Source organism: Capricornis sumatraensis, chromosome X (assembly GCF_032405125.1).
Source record: "Capricornis sumatraensis isolate serow.1 chromosome X, serow.2, whole genome shotgun sequence".
Classification (NCBI taxonomy): Eukaryota; Metazoa; Chordata; class Mammalia; order Artiodactyla; family Bovidae; genus Capricornis; species Capricornis sumatraensis.
The window spans coordinates 11,403,937-11,426,106 of NC_091092.1; the positions used below are offsets into that span (position 1 = coordinate 11,403,937).

The 22,170-nt window shown below is 39.7% G+C and overlaps 1 protein-coding gene across 1 annotated transcript in view; it reads right to left on the reverse strand.

Moving 5' to 3' along the window:
• The window catches only part of IL1RAPL2 (interleukin 1 receptor accessory protein like 2), a 575,701-nt gene that overhangs the window by 506,616 nt on the left and 46,915 nt on the right, over positions 1-22,170 (reverse strand). The window contains exon 4 of the mRNA XM_068962509.1: positions 15,369-15,522. Within this exon, the coding sequence (XP_068818610.1) occupies positions 15,369-15,522 (154 nt within the window). The remainder of the gene's footprint in view (positions 1-15,368; positions 15,523-22,170) is intronic.

Here is a 22,170-nt window from a genome sequence, read left to right on the forward strand (position 1 = left end):
AGACAAAACTTACACAAAGATGTCTAAGATAATAAATTATAAATTAGCATCAGACAGTGTGGTGAAAACTTTTACTAAATTGCCAGGGGAACTTAGGAGAAAGAAATGATTGTAAAATGAAGTTAATCTGTGAAGACTTCCTGGAAGAAGTCCAGAAGTGCAAATGTTTCCTGGCAAAGAGTATAAAGGCATGAAACAGGCAAACAAGCCGAAAAGTAAGGAGTTACAGGCGTTTATGGAGGGCTCTTGCGTGCAAGAGCCATGGAGGCAGTCCATCATGTTGCCTGAACAGCAAGCTTTTAGAACAAAGGTGGATTAAAGTTCTAGCCCCACCACTTACTAGCTGTGTGATCACAGATGAATATCCTGAGGCTCCATTTTTCTCCCTTATAAAGATAATATCACCAACTTTTTTAAGGTTGTTGTGAAATTTGACAGATTGTAAAGTGCACTGCCTGACCCAGTAAGTGGGCATTCTCTGAGCATCTACTCCACTCTGTTGAATCCAGTTCATGGCTAGTCTCCCACCATATCAAGTTTTGAGTCTTTATCCCTTTACAAGGGTAGCTTGATAGAATATTCTCAGACTTCTCAAACCACTGATTTCAGGTTAGCGGAGAGCAAGGTAGCTGAGAATCTTACAGGTGAACATAATGGAACTAGGGAAATCTGTGCTTCCAGATCTCAGATACCTATACTTGTAAGAGTCATAAGGCAATTCCTTCCAAAGAAACCCCCTCTCGCGCTCCTAACTCAAATCAGAAGAGTCAGCCAAGGAGTCATTGATCACCTCAGGTACTGGAAGAAAGCCACTGGAGCAGAACTGGCCTAGAGTGGGCATGTTTGCCACATCCTGCAGCCACATGCTCTAACTTGCTCACCTCTAGCCCTCCAAGCTCATCTCCTGTACAGCTACTTGTGAAATAATCCCACAGGAATGAATGTTGCCACAGTCCTTGACTGTGCAGAGAAACAGAAGTGCCTTTCTGCTGATGGGACAGTTTAACAGTGTTCGTTCATCTCCCTGTAGGGCATAGACACATGACACAAACATTTTCCTAGGACAGAGACTAGAAATCTCTTTGAACCTGGCTGTCACCAATAGGGTTAAGAGATAGCACTGTGTCACGCATGTGCTAAGTCGCTCAGTCATGTCCAACTCTTTGTGACCCCATGGACTGTATAGCCCGCCAGCCTCCTCTGTCCATGGGATTTCCCAGGCAAGAATACTGGAGTGGGTTGCCACTTCCTCCTCCAGGGGATCTTCCTGACCCAGGGATTGAACCTGCACTGGCAGGCAGATTCTTTACCACTGAGCCACCTGGAAAGCCCCAGCTCTGTGTCATAGGTTGAGGCAAAGGGAGGGAAATAAGGGAGAGAAAGGAGAGACAAAATAAAAGAGGCTGACGAGAAAGGGAAAAAAAAACTCTTTCGACCAATTCAAGGCCCTCCTTTCCACTAATTCTAAGTAGGCTTTTTCTTTCCTCCTTGTCCATCAAGGTCATGAGTAGAGCTGACCTTGTTTCTAGAAGGAGCAAACAGCCACCTGCTGGGTATGAATTGTGGCACTCTGGGAAAGGCCCACCCCCTGCCCCACAGGCAATGAAAAGCTGCCAGAAATTCCCACTATTAGTCATGCCTGCGAGTTACAGGATTGAAGTATCTATTAACATGCAAATATGTTTGCTTAGAAGGGAAACATTTTGGCCATAAGCAATCTTGAATTTATTTCATTGAGATATTAGATCCAACCCACCAGAAAGTGAGGGTCTGGGGAGATGGAATACAGAGAAGATAGGACATGAGGACATATAGAAGAGCCGGAGATTGGAAAAGATGTCATTTGGGGTGGGTGGGGTAGGGTAGGAAAGGCCAGGGTGACCCAGGAAAAGAGGGAGGCCTAGGAGGAAAGGCAAAGGAGCTGCTGCAAGCCGGTTTGGGTCATAAGACTTGTGCACCTGTGACTGCAAAAGAACAGTCAATTATGAAATGCACAGTCAGTCATGTGAAAGTTCCCTTAATGTCGCCAAGAACTATTGACTGCTGAGGCCTTTCCTCATTAAGTCACACAAAAGGTATAATTGAGATATATTCTCATGTGATAATCAGGATACCGACATTCAGAGCATGCTAACTGGCTGCTCAGATGGAACAGGAAGGAGAGAGAACACACACCAGTGATTTGTTCCCCTCTGTGCTTCACATGCCACCGCTTCAGGGCAGCTCTAAGGTGGGTGCTTTATCCCCAGGGCCCTTCATTTATCTGCAACATTTGAGACCAACTTGCTTCATTATCTAAATTGCTCTTCTCTGGAAGGTGACCCATTTTTCAATACCCCTCTTGTAGTATTATATCCATAAATTGTGCCCTTCACTCTCCACTTGGATTGACCAGTCTATTGGATCCTGTGATTAGGATAGCTTCTGAGTGCTATTCCCAGTTAGTCTATTAACTGCTCCCCAAGCCACTTACAGATTTTTTCCCCCACTTGTTGCTGGAGATGGAAATAGGGAGCAGAGTCTGCACCATCCACACAGTCAGTCACTTGTTTAAAAGTGCTGAGTGAAATCCCTTAAGGCATAGGTCACGAATAGGCAGTCTCCAAATAGAATTTAGCCCACAGGCATATTTTATTTGAGCTTCTCTAGTGACTCAGGGGAGAAGGCAATGACACCCCACTCCAGTACTCTTGCCTGGGAAATCCCATGCACAGAGGAGCCTGGTGGGCTACAGTCCATGGGGTCGCTAAGAGTCGGGCACGACTGAACAACTTCACTTTCACTTTTCACTTTCATGCATTGGAGAAGGAAATGGCTACCCACTCCAGTATTCTTGGCCTGGAGAATACCAGGGATGGGGAGACTGATGGGCTGCTGTCTATGGGGTCGCACAAAGTCGGACACGACTGAAGCGACTTAGCAGCAGTGGCAGCAGCAGCAGCAGTGACTCAGATGGTAAAGAATCTACTTGCAGTGCAGGAGACATGGGTTCAATCCTTATCTGGGGGATCAGGAGAAAGGAATGGTTACCCATTCCAGTACTCTTGCCTAGAGAATTCCATGGACAGAGGAGCCTGGCAGGCTACAGTCTACGGGGTCACAAAGAGTCAGACATGACTGAGTGACTACTACTAACACTACTACTACTACAATGTTTTATTTGGTCCACACAGTCCTCAACAAGCAAGGGATTTTCACACAAAAATCCAGACTTCTAGCATCTCTTCAAAAATTAGAGAGCCTAGCAGCACTGAATCCTTAATTTATGTCATATAACAGCAATCAGATAGGGCTGAGTTGGTACTGCTAAGACTCTCCCCAACTTGCCCCTCCCTGTGGCCTCACACAGTCACTCAGGTATATAACCTGCCTGGCTGCTAGGAGCATTTAACTATTGATTAGGGAATTTCCCCCTCGCTGGCTTAGATTCAGCCATCAGCATTAAATGCTTTTCCTTTTATAGAAGGAATTGAATCAGAGCTATTTCTTCTTAAAGCCAAAACAGTGGATTGGCAAATAAGCATTTAAAATAACAGGTTATTTCAGGGATCCATGGGCTACCTTGGTGGTGCAATGCAGGAATCCATCTGCAATGCAGGAAACAGGAGTTCAATCCCTGGATCAGGAAGATCCCCTGGAGAAGGAAATGGCAACCCACTCCAATATTCTTTCCTGGAGAATCCTATGGATAGAGGAGGCTGACAGGCTACAGTCCATGAGGTCACGAACAGTCAGACAGGACTCAGTGATGGAGCATGAGCCTGCACAGGATACAGAATACCATAGATCTGAGCTCTGAAGCACCATCTTTGGAGTTCTCCTTGGGATACATCTCTTTTTCTTCTGGCTCAGAACCCAGGGTTAAGGGACTATGGACAGTAGAGTAAGATAGGAAAGTATCATGTTAGGAATCAGAAGATAGGGGTTCTAGTCCTCACTATGCCATTCACCAGCTCCCGGCCTAGGGTAAATGGCTTAAACACTCTGAGCTGAAAAAATTAACTCTGCTGAAAAATATGAATAATGATAACAACAACATTCTTTGCTGCCAACTCCATAAAGTCCTGTGAGAAACAGAATGAGATCTCAGAAGTAAAACTGTTTCAAAATCATAAAGTTCTCTACAAATACAAAGTTATCTTATTTGTACCCAACTGAAGCACTCATCAATGAAATAAACATCCAATCCATCCACGCTACATATAATGTCTGAGTACTTACTATGTGCTCAACACTTGGGGACATGGAAAAGAATTAGTCAACAAATCCGTCCTTAAGGAGCTTAGAGACTAGTTGAGCAAATAAGATAAACAACAGAAAGCAAGATTATAATTGTAACATAAAGTTAATGCCTGTTAAGTATCTTATATTGATACAATCATCAGTAGGATGCCAATAGACTAGGTACTTACTTAACTACTCACTTAGCTTTTTTTTTTTTTTTTTTTTTTTTACATTTTGTTCTATGAAACAGCATTCTCAGATACTCTCAACCAGGGGAAAAAGGGTTATGTGGTCTCAAAAGTTTAGAAAATTATTTAGAAAAAGTTTTCAATAATTATTTAATTTAACTTAATAATAATTTAAATAATTATTTGTTATTAAATTATTTAAGTTATTTAAGTTACTAAATAATTATTTAGGAAAAGTTTTAGAAAATTATAATACATATTAGAATATTATATGCAGTAAGATGCCTCGAAATGCCTTGCAAAAAGAAAAGCTATATAAGTTTGACCCAGCAGATTAACACATTGCCACAGAACCTTTCTCTATTCCCCTCTCTTCCTTTCCTTTCTCTCTGAAAAATAACTACTAAAATCTTTTAGAATTGGAGCTCCATAGAATACAGTTGGAGAAACACTATTTGTCCTAATGAACACATTTAAAGTTTTCACAGATTTCAAAGGGAACATAATTCTGTTTCTCCCCATCTCCTTCAGGAACCATATTAGAGACTTGGATCTTACACTCCTGGTTCCACAGAGTAGGCCCTGATTTATGTGATGATTATTCTCTACATACTGAATCAATGTTGTTTAACTATACTATTCTCCATTGATTAAATGGAGAATAACTAACATGAAATCATTGCCATAACTTCAATGAATCTTAGTGGATTACATTTTTTCTCAACATGGATTTTCTATTAACAGGGTCATATGGCACCAAAACATACAGCTTGGAAAATTCCATCTTCGGTATATTCTTATTTCTCCTGGCGCCACACTGTTCCCTGTTTTTCCCCTGGCATCATCCTAAATTCTGAGTTAATTACACCATTACTACTGATCTCATCTAAGGTGCTCATTGACAGCTAAGGATTAGGCTCCAAAATGTCAAGTGTATTCTTTCTGGGGTAATCTAAATTCAACCTGAAGGAGAAAACAGACAGAAGAAGCTTTATCTTGAAAGCAGGACTCCATCTTGGACTGGACTGTGGACTTTGAGCTATATGCTCAGTATCTATGGAAACAACCTACCAACTGGAAAACCAGGCTGCCAGAAAGAAGAAAGAGTCCCAGGGCTAGTACCTGGACTCTCTGTCACCTAAAATAATACCCTAATTATCTGTGTAACTGAATAGAATCATAAATTCTATCTATACTTATTGGGGTACAACCACAGGCCTATTGATAATTGTCCACTGTTAACTACCTAGGCTTAAGGCATATGAATCACAAGTTAACTTTGACTGTATCTTTCTTTTCCCTTTGTTCTGACTAGTTTCAGGGAATTTGGAGAGGTGGGTTTGGGCACGTACACTTAGGGTATATAAGATTTTCACAAAAGCTGGTCGGGGTCCTTGGCTAAAAGGAGACTCTGCCTTGGGCCCACTGGTGTAATAAACTGCACTCCACTATCTGCATTGTCCTCCTGAGTGAGTTTGTTTCCCGGAACATGTGGCTACAACAAACCAGGGACTTATTGAAGACCAAACAGTTAATGTCCAAAAAGGACATCATAGTAGAATGGTGCACAGTGTGATCAATATTTTGATATCTGTTTCAATGTACATAATACATATTGATGGATGAAATTGTATGGTTAGTGTTTGGTGATGTTTGAAAAGTTATATTTGAGAGTTAGAAAGACCTAGACTCATATCTGTACTTGGCCCGTTACAAAGTATGTGACCTTGAGACATAAGTTCACCTCTCTGTGTTTTAGTCTCATCTTCTATAAAATGGGGGAAATAATAATATCCACTCTCATATGGTTGTTGTGATGAATAAATGAGAAAATGAATGAAATATACTAAGCACAATGTCTGCTGCCTGGTGAGCTGTCAATAGACATTAGCTCTCTGGGGTCCCCTAATCTGATTAGTTAGTTGTTGGCTCAGAAATCATTTCTCCTGTTGTATTATTATCACTCAGTCAGAATCTCCACTCTTTAAATTCCCCCAACTCTCCACCGAATCTCTAAATTCCACTGTTTTTCCTAAAACCATTCTCGCCCCAGTGTCTCAGGATTAACAATAGAAGCATAAATGAGCCAGAGTTCAGGAAAAGTCTGTTTTCAAATCTGATGCAAAACTACTTCCTCTATGTGTAAATAGATGCCATTCTCCACACCAAAGGAAGATTATTCTAACAGGCTGTGCAGTCTAACTGACATCTGCAACAATGTACTACAGTTGGTTTTAACTTTGCAAAGTGAAATTAAAGATATTTACTGAAGCCATGGATTTGAAAATCTTCACCAAAGACTTCCAGTTTGCATTTTAATCAAGATTTGTATGTCCAGATTGATTTGCTGCCATTGCTTATAGTAATCTAGCAGCAAATCTTTGTAACCTATTCATAGAATAAACCTCTCTTTCCAACCATGACAATCAGACACCAATGGGTTAAGAAATCTCTTATCCCTAATAACTAAAGAGTCTTAAATCAGGAACTCTAGAGCTGTTTAAAAGAATCAGGAGTAGAGGCATTATTTGCATATTTCCCCAGAGAACAGGTTAATGTTTATCCTAAATAGTCAATATGCATTTCTAAAACGCTGCATAAAATAATGTATTTGTGAATGATTTGTCAGGTGAAAGGTGAATTATATTCTAAATACAGTTAATTAGTGTTGGCTTCCTGCTTGGGTTCATTTTGGGAGCTCCTGTAATTTATGACTGCCTTTGACCTTTTCAAGGCAGACATTCTACTTTATTGTAATAGGAAACCTTAGCCCACAGGGCTTCCCTTGTGGCTCAGTGGGTAAAGAGTCCGCCTGCAATGTCGGAGACCTGGGTTCAATCCCTGGGTTGGGAAGATCCCCTGGAGAAGGGAAAGGCTACCCATTCCAGTATTCTGGCCTAGAGAATACTATACAGTCCATGGGGTCGCAAAGAGTTGGACATGACTGAACGACTTTTGCTTTCACTTAGTCCATTATCCTTAGTCTACCTGGTTTTCCGCCCACCCTGGCCAGGCACCATAGTAACCATTTGCATGAGTTGCTTTATGACAGGAGATCCTGATAAGGATAAGGATAAGGAATACGGAACTAATAAGCCACCACCAACCGGAAGAGTTCGGGAAAGGTCAAAAGGAGACACCATGTGTCTGTCCACTTCCCAGAATCCCTCTCGCTAGCATCCATCTTGGCTGAGCGATGTGTGCACCATCAGGAAAGACTCTGAATTAGAATGATTGGCCAAAGGCCACCCTGAAACTAATCCCATCACCATAAAACCCGAGACTGAGCCACGCGGCAGAGCAGTTCTCCCGGGTTCCCTTACCCTGCTGCTCTCCACCCAGGTGCCCTTTCCCAATAAAATCTCTTGCTTTGTCAGCACATGTGTCTCCTCAGACAATTCATTTCCGACTATTAGACAAGAGCACAGTTTCGGTCCCTGGAAGGGGTCCCCCTTCCTGCAACACTGCTGCTGCTTCTAAGTTGCTCCAGTCCTGCCCGACCCTGTGCAACCCCATAGACGGCAGCCCACCAGGCCCCTCTCTCCCTGGGATTCTCCAGGCAAGAGTACTGGAGTGGTTGCAATTTTCTTCTCCCCAGGTGGCGCTAGTGGTAAAGAATCCGCCTGCCAGTGTAGGAGATGCAAGGGATGTGGTTCAATCCCTGGTTGGGAAGGTCCCCTGGAGGAGGGCATGGGAACTCACTCCTATTCTTGCCAGGAGAATGCCATGGACAGAGGAGTCTGGCAGGCTACAATCCATAGGGTTGTAAAGAGTCAAACAAAACTGAGGATTGAACACACACACACAGTCCATTATCTTGCTCACCCTCTCCCACTCCTCTTCTCCTCCTTCTTCTGTAATCACCTGTTTTACATTCTCATATAATCAACCTTCCCTTCTCTCCTTATCACTTCGACTAGCCTTCCACACAAAATTCAATGTGAGAATAAAGGGGAAAAACAAATCTTAGCAAAAACCACCTGAAATATGCTGTGGGAAACTGTTAGTTGTTGGCATCTTTGGCAAATGACCTAAATACGGTATTATATACATGTCTATATGTTGTTAAACTACCCCCTATTTATCTGCAGCCTCCAAAAGAATAAAAAGAAATGTCTATAATAACACCGTACAAGTCTGCTATGATTTAAATATTAAAAGTATTACAGAAAAGTTGCATTTTAACAAAATCCTACTAAAATGCAGTAGGACAGCTGATTATTGAAATAAATCTTATGACAAATTCTTTTATATTGAAGAAAATCATTTCATAAAGCCAATGATTACCTTCTAACTAATCAGTTTTGAATAACTGGATCTTTTTTTTATAATTGATCTATTTAAAGCAAGTAACACCAATAGACTTTAAGAGAACACTTGTTTCACTGAAGAAGTATTTCTCAGATTTATAAATTTAAAAAACAGCCAGAAATTCATCCTTTAAAACTTGCACAGTTGCAATACAAAATCTTAAAAATCTCTATCTACCTGATTTTGTAATTAAGCAATCTTATGAATTTTGTATTAAAATTCCTAGCCCATGCCTGCATATTGCTAAACTCAAAACAAGTATGAGCAAGTTACTCTTTAAATAATTCCAGCATTATATTTTGAAATGCTAAGTCACTTCAGTCAAGTTCAACTCTGTGCGACCCCATAGACCACAGCCCACCAGACTCCCCTGTCCCTGGGATTCTCCAGGCAAGAACACTGGAGTGGGTTGCCATTTCCTTCTCCAAGGCATGAAAGTGAAAAGTGAAAGTGAAGTTGCTCAGTCGTGTCCGACTCTTAGCGACCCCATGAACTGCAGCCCACCAGGCACCTCCGTCCATGGGATTTTCCAGGCAAGAGTGCTGGAGTGGGTTGCCATTGCCTTCTCCATATTTTGAAATATGAGAGGGCAACCTGTTAATTCCTCTTTAATCAAGGAAAGGAAGACTAATACAATTAGACAATATTGCAGCAACAGCAGCAAATAAAAATAAATCTTCACAGAGCAACCTCTTGAACTTCCATACCAAGAAGCCTTTTTTTTTCTCTATGTCAAGTATAACATTTGAACTGTGTAAATAAATACATCAACTTGATATTTTATTATATGAACAATGGCCCAAGGATAAGTTTGAATTATTTTTTTCTAGTATGTAATACATACAAGGTACATTTTTATTTAAATAGAAAATAAATAAATTACTCTTTCAGTGGCTGAGGTTTTATCCTCACCCTCCCTTGACAGATTTTCCTTAGTGACCAAAACTCTATTTTCATAATGAAGGAGGAAATAGAATAGGCTCCATCTTGAAAGCAGGAATCCATCTTGGGCTGGACTGTGGACTTTGAGCTATATGCTCAGTATCTGTGGAAATGACATACCAACCTGAAAAGCAGACCACCACCCCCCAGATGGAAGAACCCCAGGGCTCGTACCTAGACTCTCGCCTAAAAGAATACCCTAAGTGTCTGTGTAACCAAATAGAATCATAAATTCTATTATGTTTATTGGGGTATGACCACAGGCCTATTGATAATTGTCCACTGTTAACTACCTAGGCTTAAGGCATATTAATCATGAGTTAACTTTGATTGTATCTTTCTTTTCCTTTGTTCAGACTAGTTTCAGGGAATTTGGGGAGCTGGGTTTGGGCACGCACACTTAGGGTATATAAGGTTTTCACAAATGCTGGCCGGGGTCCTTAGCTAAGAGGAGACTCTGCCTTGGGCCCACTGGTGTAATAAACTGCACTCCACTATCTGCATTGTCCTTCTGAGTGAGTTTGTTTCCCGGAATGCGTGGCTACAACAATATCAGCTCTTAGGAGCTTAGGTGAAACAATTTGGGGCCTATAAAAATTAGTTTTGGGGTATGTGTGTGTGTGTGCATGTGTGTGTGCGCGTGTGTGTGTATGTGTGTATATGAACTAACATGCTTACAAGAGAATGAAACCTGTGACTGACTTCTTTAGCATCATTCCCTCAGCGAACATTTCTCAAAGCATGATCCTTGAAAGTCATACAAAAGAGTGCCCAAGACAGAAACTCAAATTCCCAATCTCACTGATGTACTATATTAGAATTTGGAGGAGATAAATGGGAATCTGTATTTAAGGCATTTCAATTTTACCACCCCTGGGTTTTCCCATGTGGTTCTGATGCACATTAAAGTCTGAAAAACTCTGAGAGGTAGAGTTCAGGTGAAATTTTAAATCCCTAGTTCAACTCTTTTGAAATTTTAGGGTAAGTGAATTAACACCTTATAAGACACCCCAAATAAGTAGCTCCAGTTCAACTTTTCCAGAATCTACAAAGAAAGAAACAAATATATTGTCACCATAATCCAATAGATGAAAGCATAAAAGAGGTTCAGTGTTTACTTTATTCTGGTCTGACTTAAAATATAAGCCAAACACTAGAACGTGACAAAGTTTACCAAATGACTCCCAAATGGAAGTGTTCTGAAAGCATTTGATAAGAATTTTGCGATTCTGGTTAAAGTGATGATACTGCAAGGATCTGTGCATGGTCAGGTCCCTTATTAATGATGTAAAACTGCCTATGATAGATTCTTCTGCATGAATGAGGCAGAAGTCTAGTTCACACTGAGGAAATCAGAAATTAAACAAAAGCAAATCTTAGCTATTTGAGATTGGCCCGATATGGTAGTTATTTTAAAAGCTCATGGGGGAAGCAAAATATAATTCTAATCAAAATAATAACTCAAATTTTCACAGGAGGTACTTTATAAACTCAGACTAAGAATGATTATTATATATGCATACTTATAAAGTATGTATATGTAAAAAATTTAATAAAATATATTTTTACACTTTTGTTAATATTCAGAATTTAGAAATAGGTGAAAAAGAAACTAGCTGACTCTCAAGGATCAAAAACTTAATTAAATATATGAGTCATAGAAATGAACTTACTAAGCAAGTATCATTTTTAGTAGACTGATTTTTAACACTATCCCCAAAAAGTCAGCTAGCTAGACATAAACAAAAAATACTATAGAAGAAAATCTGTATTCCTAACATTAATGAGAATATGCTATAACTAACCAACTAGTTGATGTCAACATCAGATAGTTAAATGGGTAATGCTCAAGTACATTAATCATAAGTTAATTACTACAATCAATATTAACACTTTTCTGGATAATTTTAAATTTTACCACGGCTCAGATTTTATCCAAAATACAAAAATGTATATGTAAATTCTTACATACCAGGCCTCCCTGTCCATCAGTAACTCCTGGAGTTTACTCAAACTCATGTCCATTGAATTGGTGATGCCATCCAATCATCTCATCCTCTGTCACCCCCTTCTCCTCCCACCTTCAATCATTCCCAGCATCAGGGTCTTTTCCAATGAGTCAGTTCTTCACATCAAGTATTAGACGGCCAAAGTATTGGAGTTTCAGCTTCAACATCAGCCCTTCCAATGAATGCTCAGGGCTGATTTCCTTTAGGATGGACTGGATGAATCTCCTTGCTGTCCAAGTGACTCTCAAGAAGAAAATAAGCCCAGACTTGCTCAGGAACTATAGTAGGTGGAATTTTTGTCACAGTTTCTTACGGTCCATCACACCCACTGTCAGGGCTAACTTATGGTATTAGGTTTTGTTCCATTTTGCTGAAAATCAATTTCTAATAGTCTCCACCAGGTAAGAATTTTCTGAGTCTTTCTTCCATTATGAGAAGATTACTAATTTACACTTCAATTGTACTTCAGATATTAAATACATGTGCTGTGCTTAGTCATGTCTGACTCTTTGTGACCCCATGGACTGTAGCCCACCAGGCTCCTCTGTCCATGGGGATTCTCCAGGTAAGGATACTGGAGTGGGTTGCCATGTCCTCCTCCAGGGGATCTTCCCAACCCAGGGATCAAACCCACATCTTCTGCACTGCAAGTGGATACCTTACCATTTGAGCCACCAGGGAAGCCCATTGTGTATGTATGTATGTATGTATATATATAATGCATATGTACATGCTATTCATTTGGAGTTGCTCCAATTAAGAATCATGAGAACCTTACAGTAACACCACTCATTTATGAGCAATTCTGTATAAATGATATTTTGGATTCAGTTGAAGATGATTTCATTTTAAGAGCCCAACACCACCTCATTCTGAGGCAGCCTTCACTTTACAAGGAGATTCCACATATGGGTTAAGTCCACATTCTAAACTGGTTCCAGTATATCTTTCCTGAAATGTTTAGTAATCATCAGTGATACCCTGAAGAGTTTAGAACCTTACATAAAACTGGAGAACAGATATGCAGCAGCTGGTACCATGTTCCCTAAATTAATTGCCCATATTCCACATAGAACTAACACCCAAAAAATATGTCATTTTCATTATAGGGGACTGGAATGCAAAAGTAGGAAGTCAAGAAACACCTGGAGTAACAGGCAAATTTGCCCTTGGAGTAGAAAATGAAGCAGGGCAAAGGCTAATAGAGTTCTGCCAAGAGAATGCACTGGTCATGGCAAAGACTATCTTCCAATAACATAAGAGAAGATTCTACACATGGACATCACCAGATGGTCAACACCAAAACCAGATTGAATATATTCTTTGCAGCCAAAGATGGAGAAGCTCTATACAGTCAGCAGAAACAAGACCAGGAGCTGACTATGGCTCAGATCATGAACTTCTCATTGCCAAGTTCAGACTGAAACTGAAGAAAGTGGGGAAAACCACTAGACAATTCAAGTATGACCTAAATCGAATCCCTTATGACTATACAGTGGAAGTGAGAACTAGATTTAAGGGACTAGATCTGATAGATAGAGTGCTTGATGAACTATGGATGGAGGTTCATGACATTGTACAGGAGACAGGAATCAAGACCATCCCCAAGAAAAAGAAATGCAAAAAAGCAAGATGGCTGTCTGAGGAGGCCTTATAAGTAGCTGTGAAAAGAAGAGAAGCGAAAAGCAAAGGAGAAAAGGAAAGATATACCCATTTGAATGCAGAGTTCCAAAGAATAGCAAGGAGAGATAAGAAAGCTTTCCTCAGCTATCAGTGCAAAGAAATAGAGGAAAACAACAGAATGGGAAAGACTAGAGATCTCTTCATGAAAATTAGAGATACCAAGGGGACATTTCATGCAAAGATGGGCTCAATAAAGGACAGAAATGGTAGGGACCTAACAGAAGCAGAAGATATTAAGAAGAGGTAGCAAGAATATACAGAAGAACTGTACAAAAAAAGATTTCACGACCAAGATAATCACGATGGTGTGATCACTCACCTAGAGCCAGACATCCTGGAATGTGAAGTCAAGTGGGCCTTAGGAAGCATCACTACAAACAAAGCTAGTGGAGGTGATGGAATTCCAGTTGAGCTATTTCAAATCCTGGAAGATGATGCTGTGAAAGTGCTGCACTCAATATGCCAGAACATTTGGAAAACTCAGCAGTGGCCACAGGACTGGAAAAGGTCAGGTTTCATTTCAGTCACAAAGAAAGGCAATGCCAAGGAATGCTCAAACTACCACACAATTGCACTCATCTCACATGCTAGTTAAAATAATGCTTAACATTCTCAAAGCCAGGTTTCAGCAATACATGAACCATGAACTTCCTGATGTTCAAACTGGTTTTAGAAAAGGCAGGGGAACCAGAGCTCAAATTGCCAACATCCACTGGATCATGGAAAAAGCAAAAGAGTTCCAGAAAAGCATCTATTTCTGCTTTATTGACTATGCCAAAGCCTTTGACTGTGTGGATCACAATAAACTGTGGAAAATTCTGAAAGAGATGGGAATAGCAGACCACCTGACCTGCCTCCTGAGAAATCTGTATGCAGGTCAGGAAGCAACAGAACTGGACATGGAACAACAGATGGTTTCCAAAATAGGAAAAGGAGTATATCAAGGCTGTATATTGTCACCTTGCTTATTTAACTTCTATGCAGAGTACATCATGAGAAACGCTGGGCTGGAGGAAGCACAAGCTGGAATCAAGATTGCCAGGAGAAATATCAATAACCTCAGATATGCATATGACACCACCCTTATGGTAGAAACTGAAAAAGAACTAAAAAGCCTCTTGATGAAATTGAAAGAGAAGAGTGAAAAAGTTGGCTTAAAGCTCAACATTCAGTAAACTAAGATCATGGCATCCAGTTTCATCACTTAATGGCAAATAGATGGGGAAACAGTGGAAATAGTGGCTGACTTTATTTTTCTGGGCTCTAAATTCACTACAGATGGTGATTGCAGCCATGAAATTAAAAGATGTTTACTCCTTGGAAAGAAAGTTATGACCAACCTAGACAACATATTGAAAAGCAGAGACATTACTTTGTCAACAAAGGTCCGTCTAGTCAAGGCTTTGGTTTTTCCAGTAGTCATGTGTGGATGTGAGAGTTGGACTATAAAGGAACTGAGTGTGGAAGAACTGATGCTTTTGAACTGTGGTTTTGGAGAAGACTCTTGAGAGTCGCTTGGACTGCAAGAAGATCCAACCAGTCCATCCTAAAGGAGATCAGTCCTTGGTATTCACTAGAAGGACTGATGTTGAAGCTGAAACTCCACTACTTTGTCCACCTGATGAGAAGAATTGACTCATTTGAGAAGACCCTGATGCTGGGAAAGATTGAAGGTGGGAGGAGAAGGGGATGACAGAGGATGAGATGGCTGGATGGCATAACCGACTCAATGGACATGGGTTTGGGTGAACTTTGGGAGTTGGTGATGGACAGGGTGGCCTGCCGTGCTGCAGTTCATGGGGTCACAAAGAGTTGCATATGACTGAGCGACTGAACTGATTCCACATAGAGCTTAGCATTACAACTTATTAATTGTGACCTTCACAACTATTTCATTTGTAGCTAATGCTAAAGTCACAGCAAGTTTACTCTTTGTTTGGAACCTTTTTCTTCCTGTACCAAATTATACTTAAAATCTCATTTGCTATGATTTGGTAAAACCAATGCTTACCTGTAACTTTCAATTCAGTTGTTCTTCTTACAAGTTTTCCTTCATACTTCAACTCACAAGTGTAATTTCCCCCATCTTCTTCTTGAACCTCCTGGATTAGAAGAGCATTTCCTTTCTGTATTATGATGCTTCTCCACATTTTTGGCTTGCATTCCTGCAGAGAAAGTGTTTGCAATTAAGTAAAAAAAAATTATATTACTAAGTCTTAGTAATCTCAGTTTAGTACTTATACTTTTTTATACTCTTCTCTTTAGTTTTCACAATACATAGCTAAAGAGTTATGTCAATAACCAGAATACCTCACAAAGCCATCATATTGTATCCATTGAAACATCACAACTATCATTCTAAGAATCACTTTAAAGGCCTGATCCTAAGAGCTGAAAGGCCTTAAAGACATAGTGCAAAAACAGAAAAGCATACAAGATCTGCCAATGTGAAAGAGGTAGAAAGTGAAAGCGAAGTCGCTCAGTCGTGCCCGACTCTTTGCAATCAGGCTCCTCTGTCCATGAGATTCTCCAGGCAAGAATACTGGAGTGGGTTGCCATTTCCTTCTCCAGGGGATCTTCCCGACCCAGTCACTAAATGGCATTTAGTGCCCTGGTTCTTTCTATGTAACAGGGATATGTGCTAAGAGTTCTAAGAGGACAGTGTTTGCTTAGCAACATAATAGACAACAAGAGTCTCAGGCATTATTAAAAACTTCTAATTGGCTTTCACTGGCAGTGATTTCACTACTTATAGTAAAAACTAATAATAACATTCAAAAATCTCTCTCCGCATAGTTAAGAGATCTATTGTGGGGAAATTGAGGGTAGGGAAGGGGGTCAAGAAAATTAAGCTTGAGGAATTCTCTAGAAACATAGCTAGGTAAAATGAGGACACACTTTGATGAAGTAAGGTGATGGAGAAATTATCCACTTACTTTCTGAGTTCAGTGATGTGTAACCAGAGAATAAGATTTGGTTTTTGAAGTCAATTCTTTTGCTCTCTTGATAAGAATGTGTTGCTACTGGAATTGGATTTACTAGAAATGAATAGCTAACACCTTTCCATAGACTGACAGAGATAAAATAGCAGAGTATGTAAGAATATTCAAACAAGTGGCTTTGGCTTTTGATAATTTTCTTAGACTACTTTCTCCATATTGTTCCAGTTTGTCTACCACACATCTCAAATGTTTAACAAAAGTGGTGGTCAAAAGTTATATAAAGATTAGTGAAGGTGTAGGGGACAGCTGTAAGGGGGTGAATTGAATTGAAAGTCAAGTATTTTATCATTTAAATACTGGATCAATCAGTTAAGGCAATTAAAAAATTGATCATGAGGCAGATGACCTGAATAATAGTTGCAGGCAGTTGCTACTTTCCCCCTAGTATATACAATATCTCTTCTACATCTTCTTCTCCCCATCCTCACTCCTACCCTCTGCACATATATCCTAAATATTGATGCAAAAGTAAAATTGGTACTGACTCTCAATTCCCAGCCCTGCTTTTGCACGAGTGTGTACACATGTTCATAAAATGATTTGGGAGAGTGAGTACCCATTTATTAGTTTTTACCGTAACAAATTTTTTTTTTTTTGCAATGATAGCAGTTTGGACAACAAAACACAAAAACTGACACTTCAGTTCACAGGTATAATATTTAAGAGATATACTTGCTTCATGTCTAATACAACTACCCACACACATTGTCAGAGAGTAAATAAAAGTAATAGTATCTAGGGTGTCTAGATATAAAACTACCTCACTCCCTAGGGTCTTTCCAAAGAACACTTAAAGGTCTGTCTGAAATTATATTATGTACCATTCTGGCGAGGTTTATCACCTATATGAGATTTGCTTCTGAGTTAAAACTTGGGATATAAGGTTTCTGGGAAAATGAAGAAGAAAGACTGAATAGAAAGGGAAAAAAAATAGTCCAGCTGCCACTACCGTCATACAATAATAATCCACAATTATTTTCGCATTGCTTCCAACTCTGATAGCCTCAGATTTCTAAAGAATCATTCTGAAGGTCATTAAACAAAAATATTGCCCCTCTGGGAACTTTGATAGGAAAGGGAAATGAAAATGGAGCCGCTTCACTTTCACATAGCAGTAATAGGGGCAGGCAAATGAGTCCACACATTCATTTCATTCAAAGACAAATGGCTTCATTTTCTAATGTCACTTTTTGGGGAGAATCCATGTGCAATTAGCTCTGACTATTTTCATTTTCTCTGCATATTGCTTTGTTTTTCCCCCATGAATTAATATTTAAAGAGTATACAGGAATTACCAAGTAACTCCTGATGAATAGCCTGGAATCTTCACATGTTCTTGGGAGAGACACAGACAGTCCCAAATACTTTTCAAATTGTCATCTAGCCTTATAAAGGATTCTTTGTACCCAATAGAGTTTTGTAAAAAAAAAACTGTGGCATAGGGAAATGTTATCTTCAGGTCACCTCCAGCCCTTGGGGATAATGTAGTATACACAAAAAGGCAAAGTGAATTCAGAGCAAGATGGCTCTAGGTCAAAATCTAGGGTTCACCCAAGTTCTGAGATCTTGAAAAATTTGCTTAATTTCTGTAGGTCTGTTTTTCACTCTGCATGTGGGGATACTATACACTACCATATGAGCAGCCAGAATCAAGAGGCTTAGAGTTTATTCATCACACTCTTGTCAGGTGAGTGGTCATCCAGCACAAAGAATGCTTTCCATCCCTAAAGTTTTGCAATCCTGGATTACATCTCCTCTAAACCTCTGGCTCTGCTTTGTGAAAACTGGTGCTAATGGACTAATCAAGTAAAAACAAATCTTCACTAATTGATTAACCATTCCTCAGCAACATAATACTTTCACCCACTTGATTAACCATTGCTCAGCAACATAATACTTTCACCCACTGACAATGTATAGCTCCTAACAGGCCACTCTAAAAGTAACCCTAATTAAAGATTTTAAAATTAAAAAAAACAAATAATTTAAAAAAATAAAAAAAAATAATTAAAAATAAAATAAAATTAAAAAAAAGTAACCCTAGCAAGTAGGTAGAGAAACTATATTTTGTTCAGAAGAGCCTTATAGATGATATCCTACCCTGACAAACCCATCCTTCACAAAGTTATCTCATTGGCTCCTACCCACGTCTAGATGCCTATATCAAATTTCAGAAGTCTTTCGGGTTTTTCACTCCATTCTTTGCAGCATCTCTTCCGGGCAACAGGCTGCTAGCTTACTGCTGTCACTGCTTTTGTCTTGCCCCTAATATCCCCACCATCTATTTCCTATTGGACAGACAACATTATCAGACTTCACTCCCCCCAGACCTGTTTAGTTTTATTCTGACAACCTGGTGGGAGACAAAGTGTGGGTATCATATAGATCAACTCTCAAGATGGTTGTTTATCTGAGGACAAAGAACCAGAGTTTGGAATGTGAACAGACCCCTAATATTGTTTTCAGTGTGTAATTCCTCTAATATTTAATGCCTTTGAGATCATCAAATTGAACTTCATCAACTGGAAGCTTTCAGTGTTTGGCTGGAGGTCCCTAAGTTTAATAAACAGCTTCAGTTTGTGGCCCAGTTGTCCCTTCATAGAACAGTTTGCTACAGGACATCCTTGCTCAGTCAAAATAACATCAACCTTCAAAGTGAAGCTTTCTGGCACTTCCCTGGTGGCACAGTGGTAAAGAACCCACCTTGCAATGAAGGGGACAGGGATACAGTCCCTGGTTGGGGAGCTAAAATCCAACATGCCACAGAGACACTAAGCCCATGCACCACAACTACTGAGCTCTTGCAGCACAATCAGAGTCCATACACCACAACAAAGGATCCTGCACAATGAAGATCCTGCTGATATATGACGGAAATCAAACAAATATTATAAGCAATCATCAATCAATTAAAAATAAATAAAGTTTAAAAAAATATATAAATCCCAGCTTCCTTCCATTCTTCCTAGCCTTCCCAAACGGCATACGTCACTCGCCAACAGTTGCTATATTGGGAGCCTATGATATTCAAAAGAAATATCCATGGACCAAGCCCCTTGAAGTTGCCAGCCACATTTGGATCTGGGAGTTCCCATCCTGAAATATTCCCCACTACATTCACAGTCTGTTTCTGAGAGAGCATCATCACACCCACGGGTGTATTTCCACCAGCTTCATTTGTTAGGCATGGTTACTTTGGTTATTTTCAGAGCACAGGACTCATTTCTCGTGGTAAGAATACCAGGAAGAGTCATTTAAATATTTATTCTGATTCTGAAGTTCAGACACAAAGCATCTGTGAGACCATAAGGCAATCACATAAACACTGGTGCTCTTCAAATACCTAGCACCCATTCCCTCAGAGCCAACTTCTCTCCTTTCCTCTGGAGATTGGAATATTCCACAGAGCCACCTAGGCTTCTGCCTAACAATTTGAAGGAAACCAGAACTTTCTTTACACATTAAAGATTGAAGAGGTAGGAACACAATGGTGAATTGGGTATCAATTTTGCACTTGCACTCCAAATTCCTAGGATAACCCACTGCATGGAGCCTTTCCCCTCCCTAGCTCTATTTCTCAACCTTCTATCTTCACAGTCCTAATGGTAAAGTTGGTACCTCCACAGTGGTTCAGTATAAATTCCATATTCAAATACTTGGGATGTAATCTCAAGTTATATGTTCTTGAGCATGCTACTTAACCAATCTAAGTCTCAGTTGTTTCATCTATTTTTTTTTAAAGTTGGTGATATATGGCAAAACCAATACAATATTGTAAAGTAATTAGCCTAAAATTAAAATAAATAAATTTATATTTTAAAAGGTTGGTGATAATAATAATATTTACTAAATAGGGGTAATTATTGGCATTAAATGAAGCAATGCATATAAATGCTCTAATATAGAGCATGCTAAATCACATGTTAAAATCATGCAATAAATATTAGCCATAAAGAAGGCTGAGTGCCAAGAAATTGATGATTTTGAACTATGGTGCTGAAGAAGACTCTTGAGAGTCCCTTGGACTGCAAGGAGATCCAACCAGTCAATCCTAAAGGAAATCAGTCCTGAATATTCATTTGAAGGAGTGACGCTGAAGCTGAAATTCCAGTACTTAGGCCACCTGATGCAAAGAGCTGACTCACTGGAAAAGACCCTGATGTTGGGAAAGATTGAAGGCAGGAGCAGAAGGGGACTACAGAGGACGAGATGGTTAGATATCATCACTGACTCAGTGGACATGAATTTGAGCAAAGTCTGGGAGATACTGAAGGACAGAGAAGCCTGGCGTGCTGCAGTCCATGGAGGGGGTGGGGTGGGAGTCACAAAGAGCCAGACACAACTTAGTGACTGAACAACAACAAATTATTTTATTATTGTTATTACCCTCAGCATCCAGCTTTCAGATTACATACACATCTATCTGGATATGTTAATAAGTATTAGGAGTTAGTGTCATTCATATTTCTACAGTAGTCTGCAGACCTTTCAAAAGACAATCCAAAGTGGCCATTCCAAAGAAAGAGTTGATTTACTGTTTCTTATCTGACATACAAGGGACTTGGAAGTTGTCGCTACTATCCTAACAACAAGAAAATAGCTGAACAACCTGAAACTCAATAACTTCTTTTATTTCCATCAGGTAACTGAGGTCACAGTAAAAGCCATTGTCCCAGAAGCTGGAGAGACATGTGGATACAGAGAATGACAGTTCCCTGGGAGCAGATGTAGCTTCAGGAGCCAGCAACAGGTAGGAACACTTAAAGAATAACTGACTAACTTATGTAGACTAAATGTGAACTAGCTTGAGAAATGAAAACCCATGGGTGCCCAGTCTTGGAGGGTGGCCCACACTTTGGTAAGTTTCACCTCCAGGAGCCCCATCAGGTTCTCAGGGTGAAGATCAGAGAAAAATCTTGCTTCTGACAGAGGATGGGGAAAGTAAAAACATTTTGAAATATACCCAAAGTCTGCCCATGAAAGACCTGGAATACAGTCTCCTCTACCCTTTAATGTGGGGGAAGAAATAGTCAGCTCCAGTCTTCTCTCTTTCCTATATAACAGGAAAGAAGATGATAGCGTAAGATGTAACATAAAAGTAATGGTAATACCAAAAGGAGAAGAAAGGGAGAAAGGAACAGAAGAATTATTTGAAGACATGCTACTGCTGAATTATCCAAGATTACACCAGACTGGGCATGAACAGAGAGGTTTGGTGTGCAGGTAGCATACTATAAGCACATGAGCTGAGTTTTGAACAATATATAAAAGGCAGGCAAGCAGGACATACTGGATAGAGGGGATAATGTATGGAGAAGCACTCAGATGTGAAAAAGCATGGAATGGCAAAAAATATGAATAGCGTTGATCTCTTGAAAATGGTACTGAGTAGTCTAAGCTCAGATACTTAAATTCCATTCTAAGATATTTGCACATTGTCAAGTTTCAAATTCCAGCTCCATCACTGTATAAGCTATCACATAAGGCTGTTCTAAGAACTGAATTAGCTAATGAATAAACATGTGTGGCAGATTGTAAGGCTCTGTAAATACTCAACAACAACAACAAAAAACTACTAACTTTTTAGTGTTTATAGTCTCATTGGAGTGCTTTTAGTAGTGGCATACTATGATGGAATGTGCATTTCTAAAAGATCTTCTAATGGATATATAGAAGGTAGTCAGATTATTTCAGATACATTGCTTAAACAGCTTTAAATAACTTTGATCTGTTTTTATCTCTTGAATGTCATTAATGTCATTAAGGATATATAGGAAGACCCTTTTAAGCCTGGATTCTTATAACAGTTTA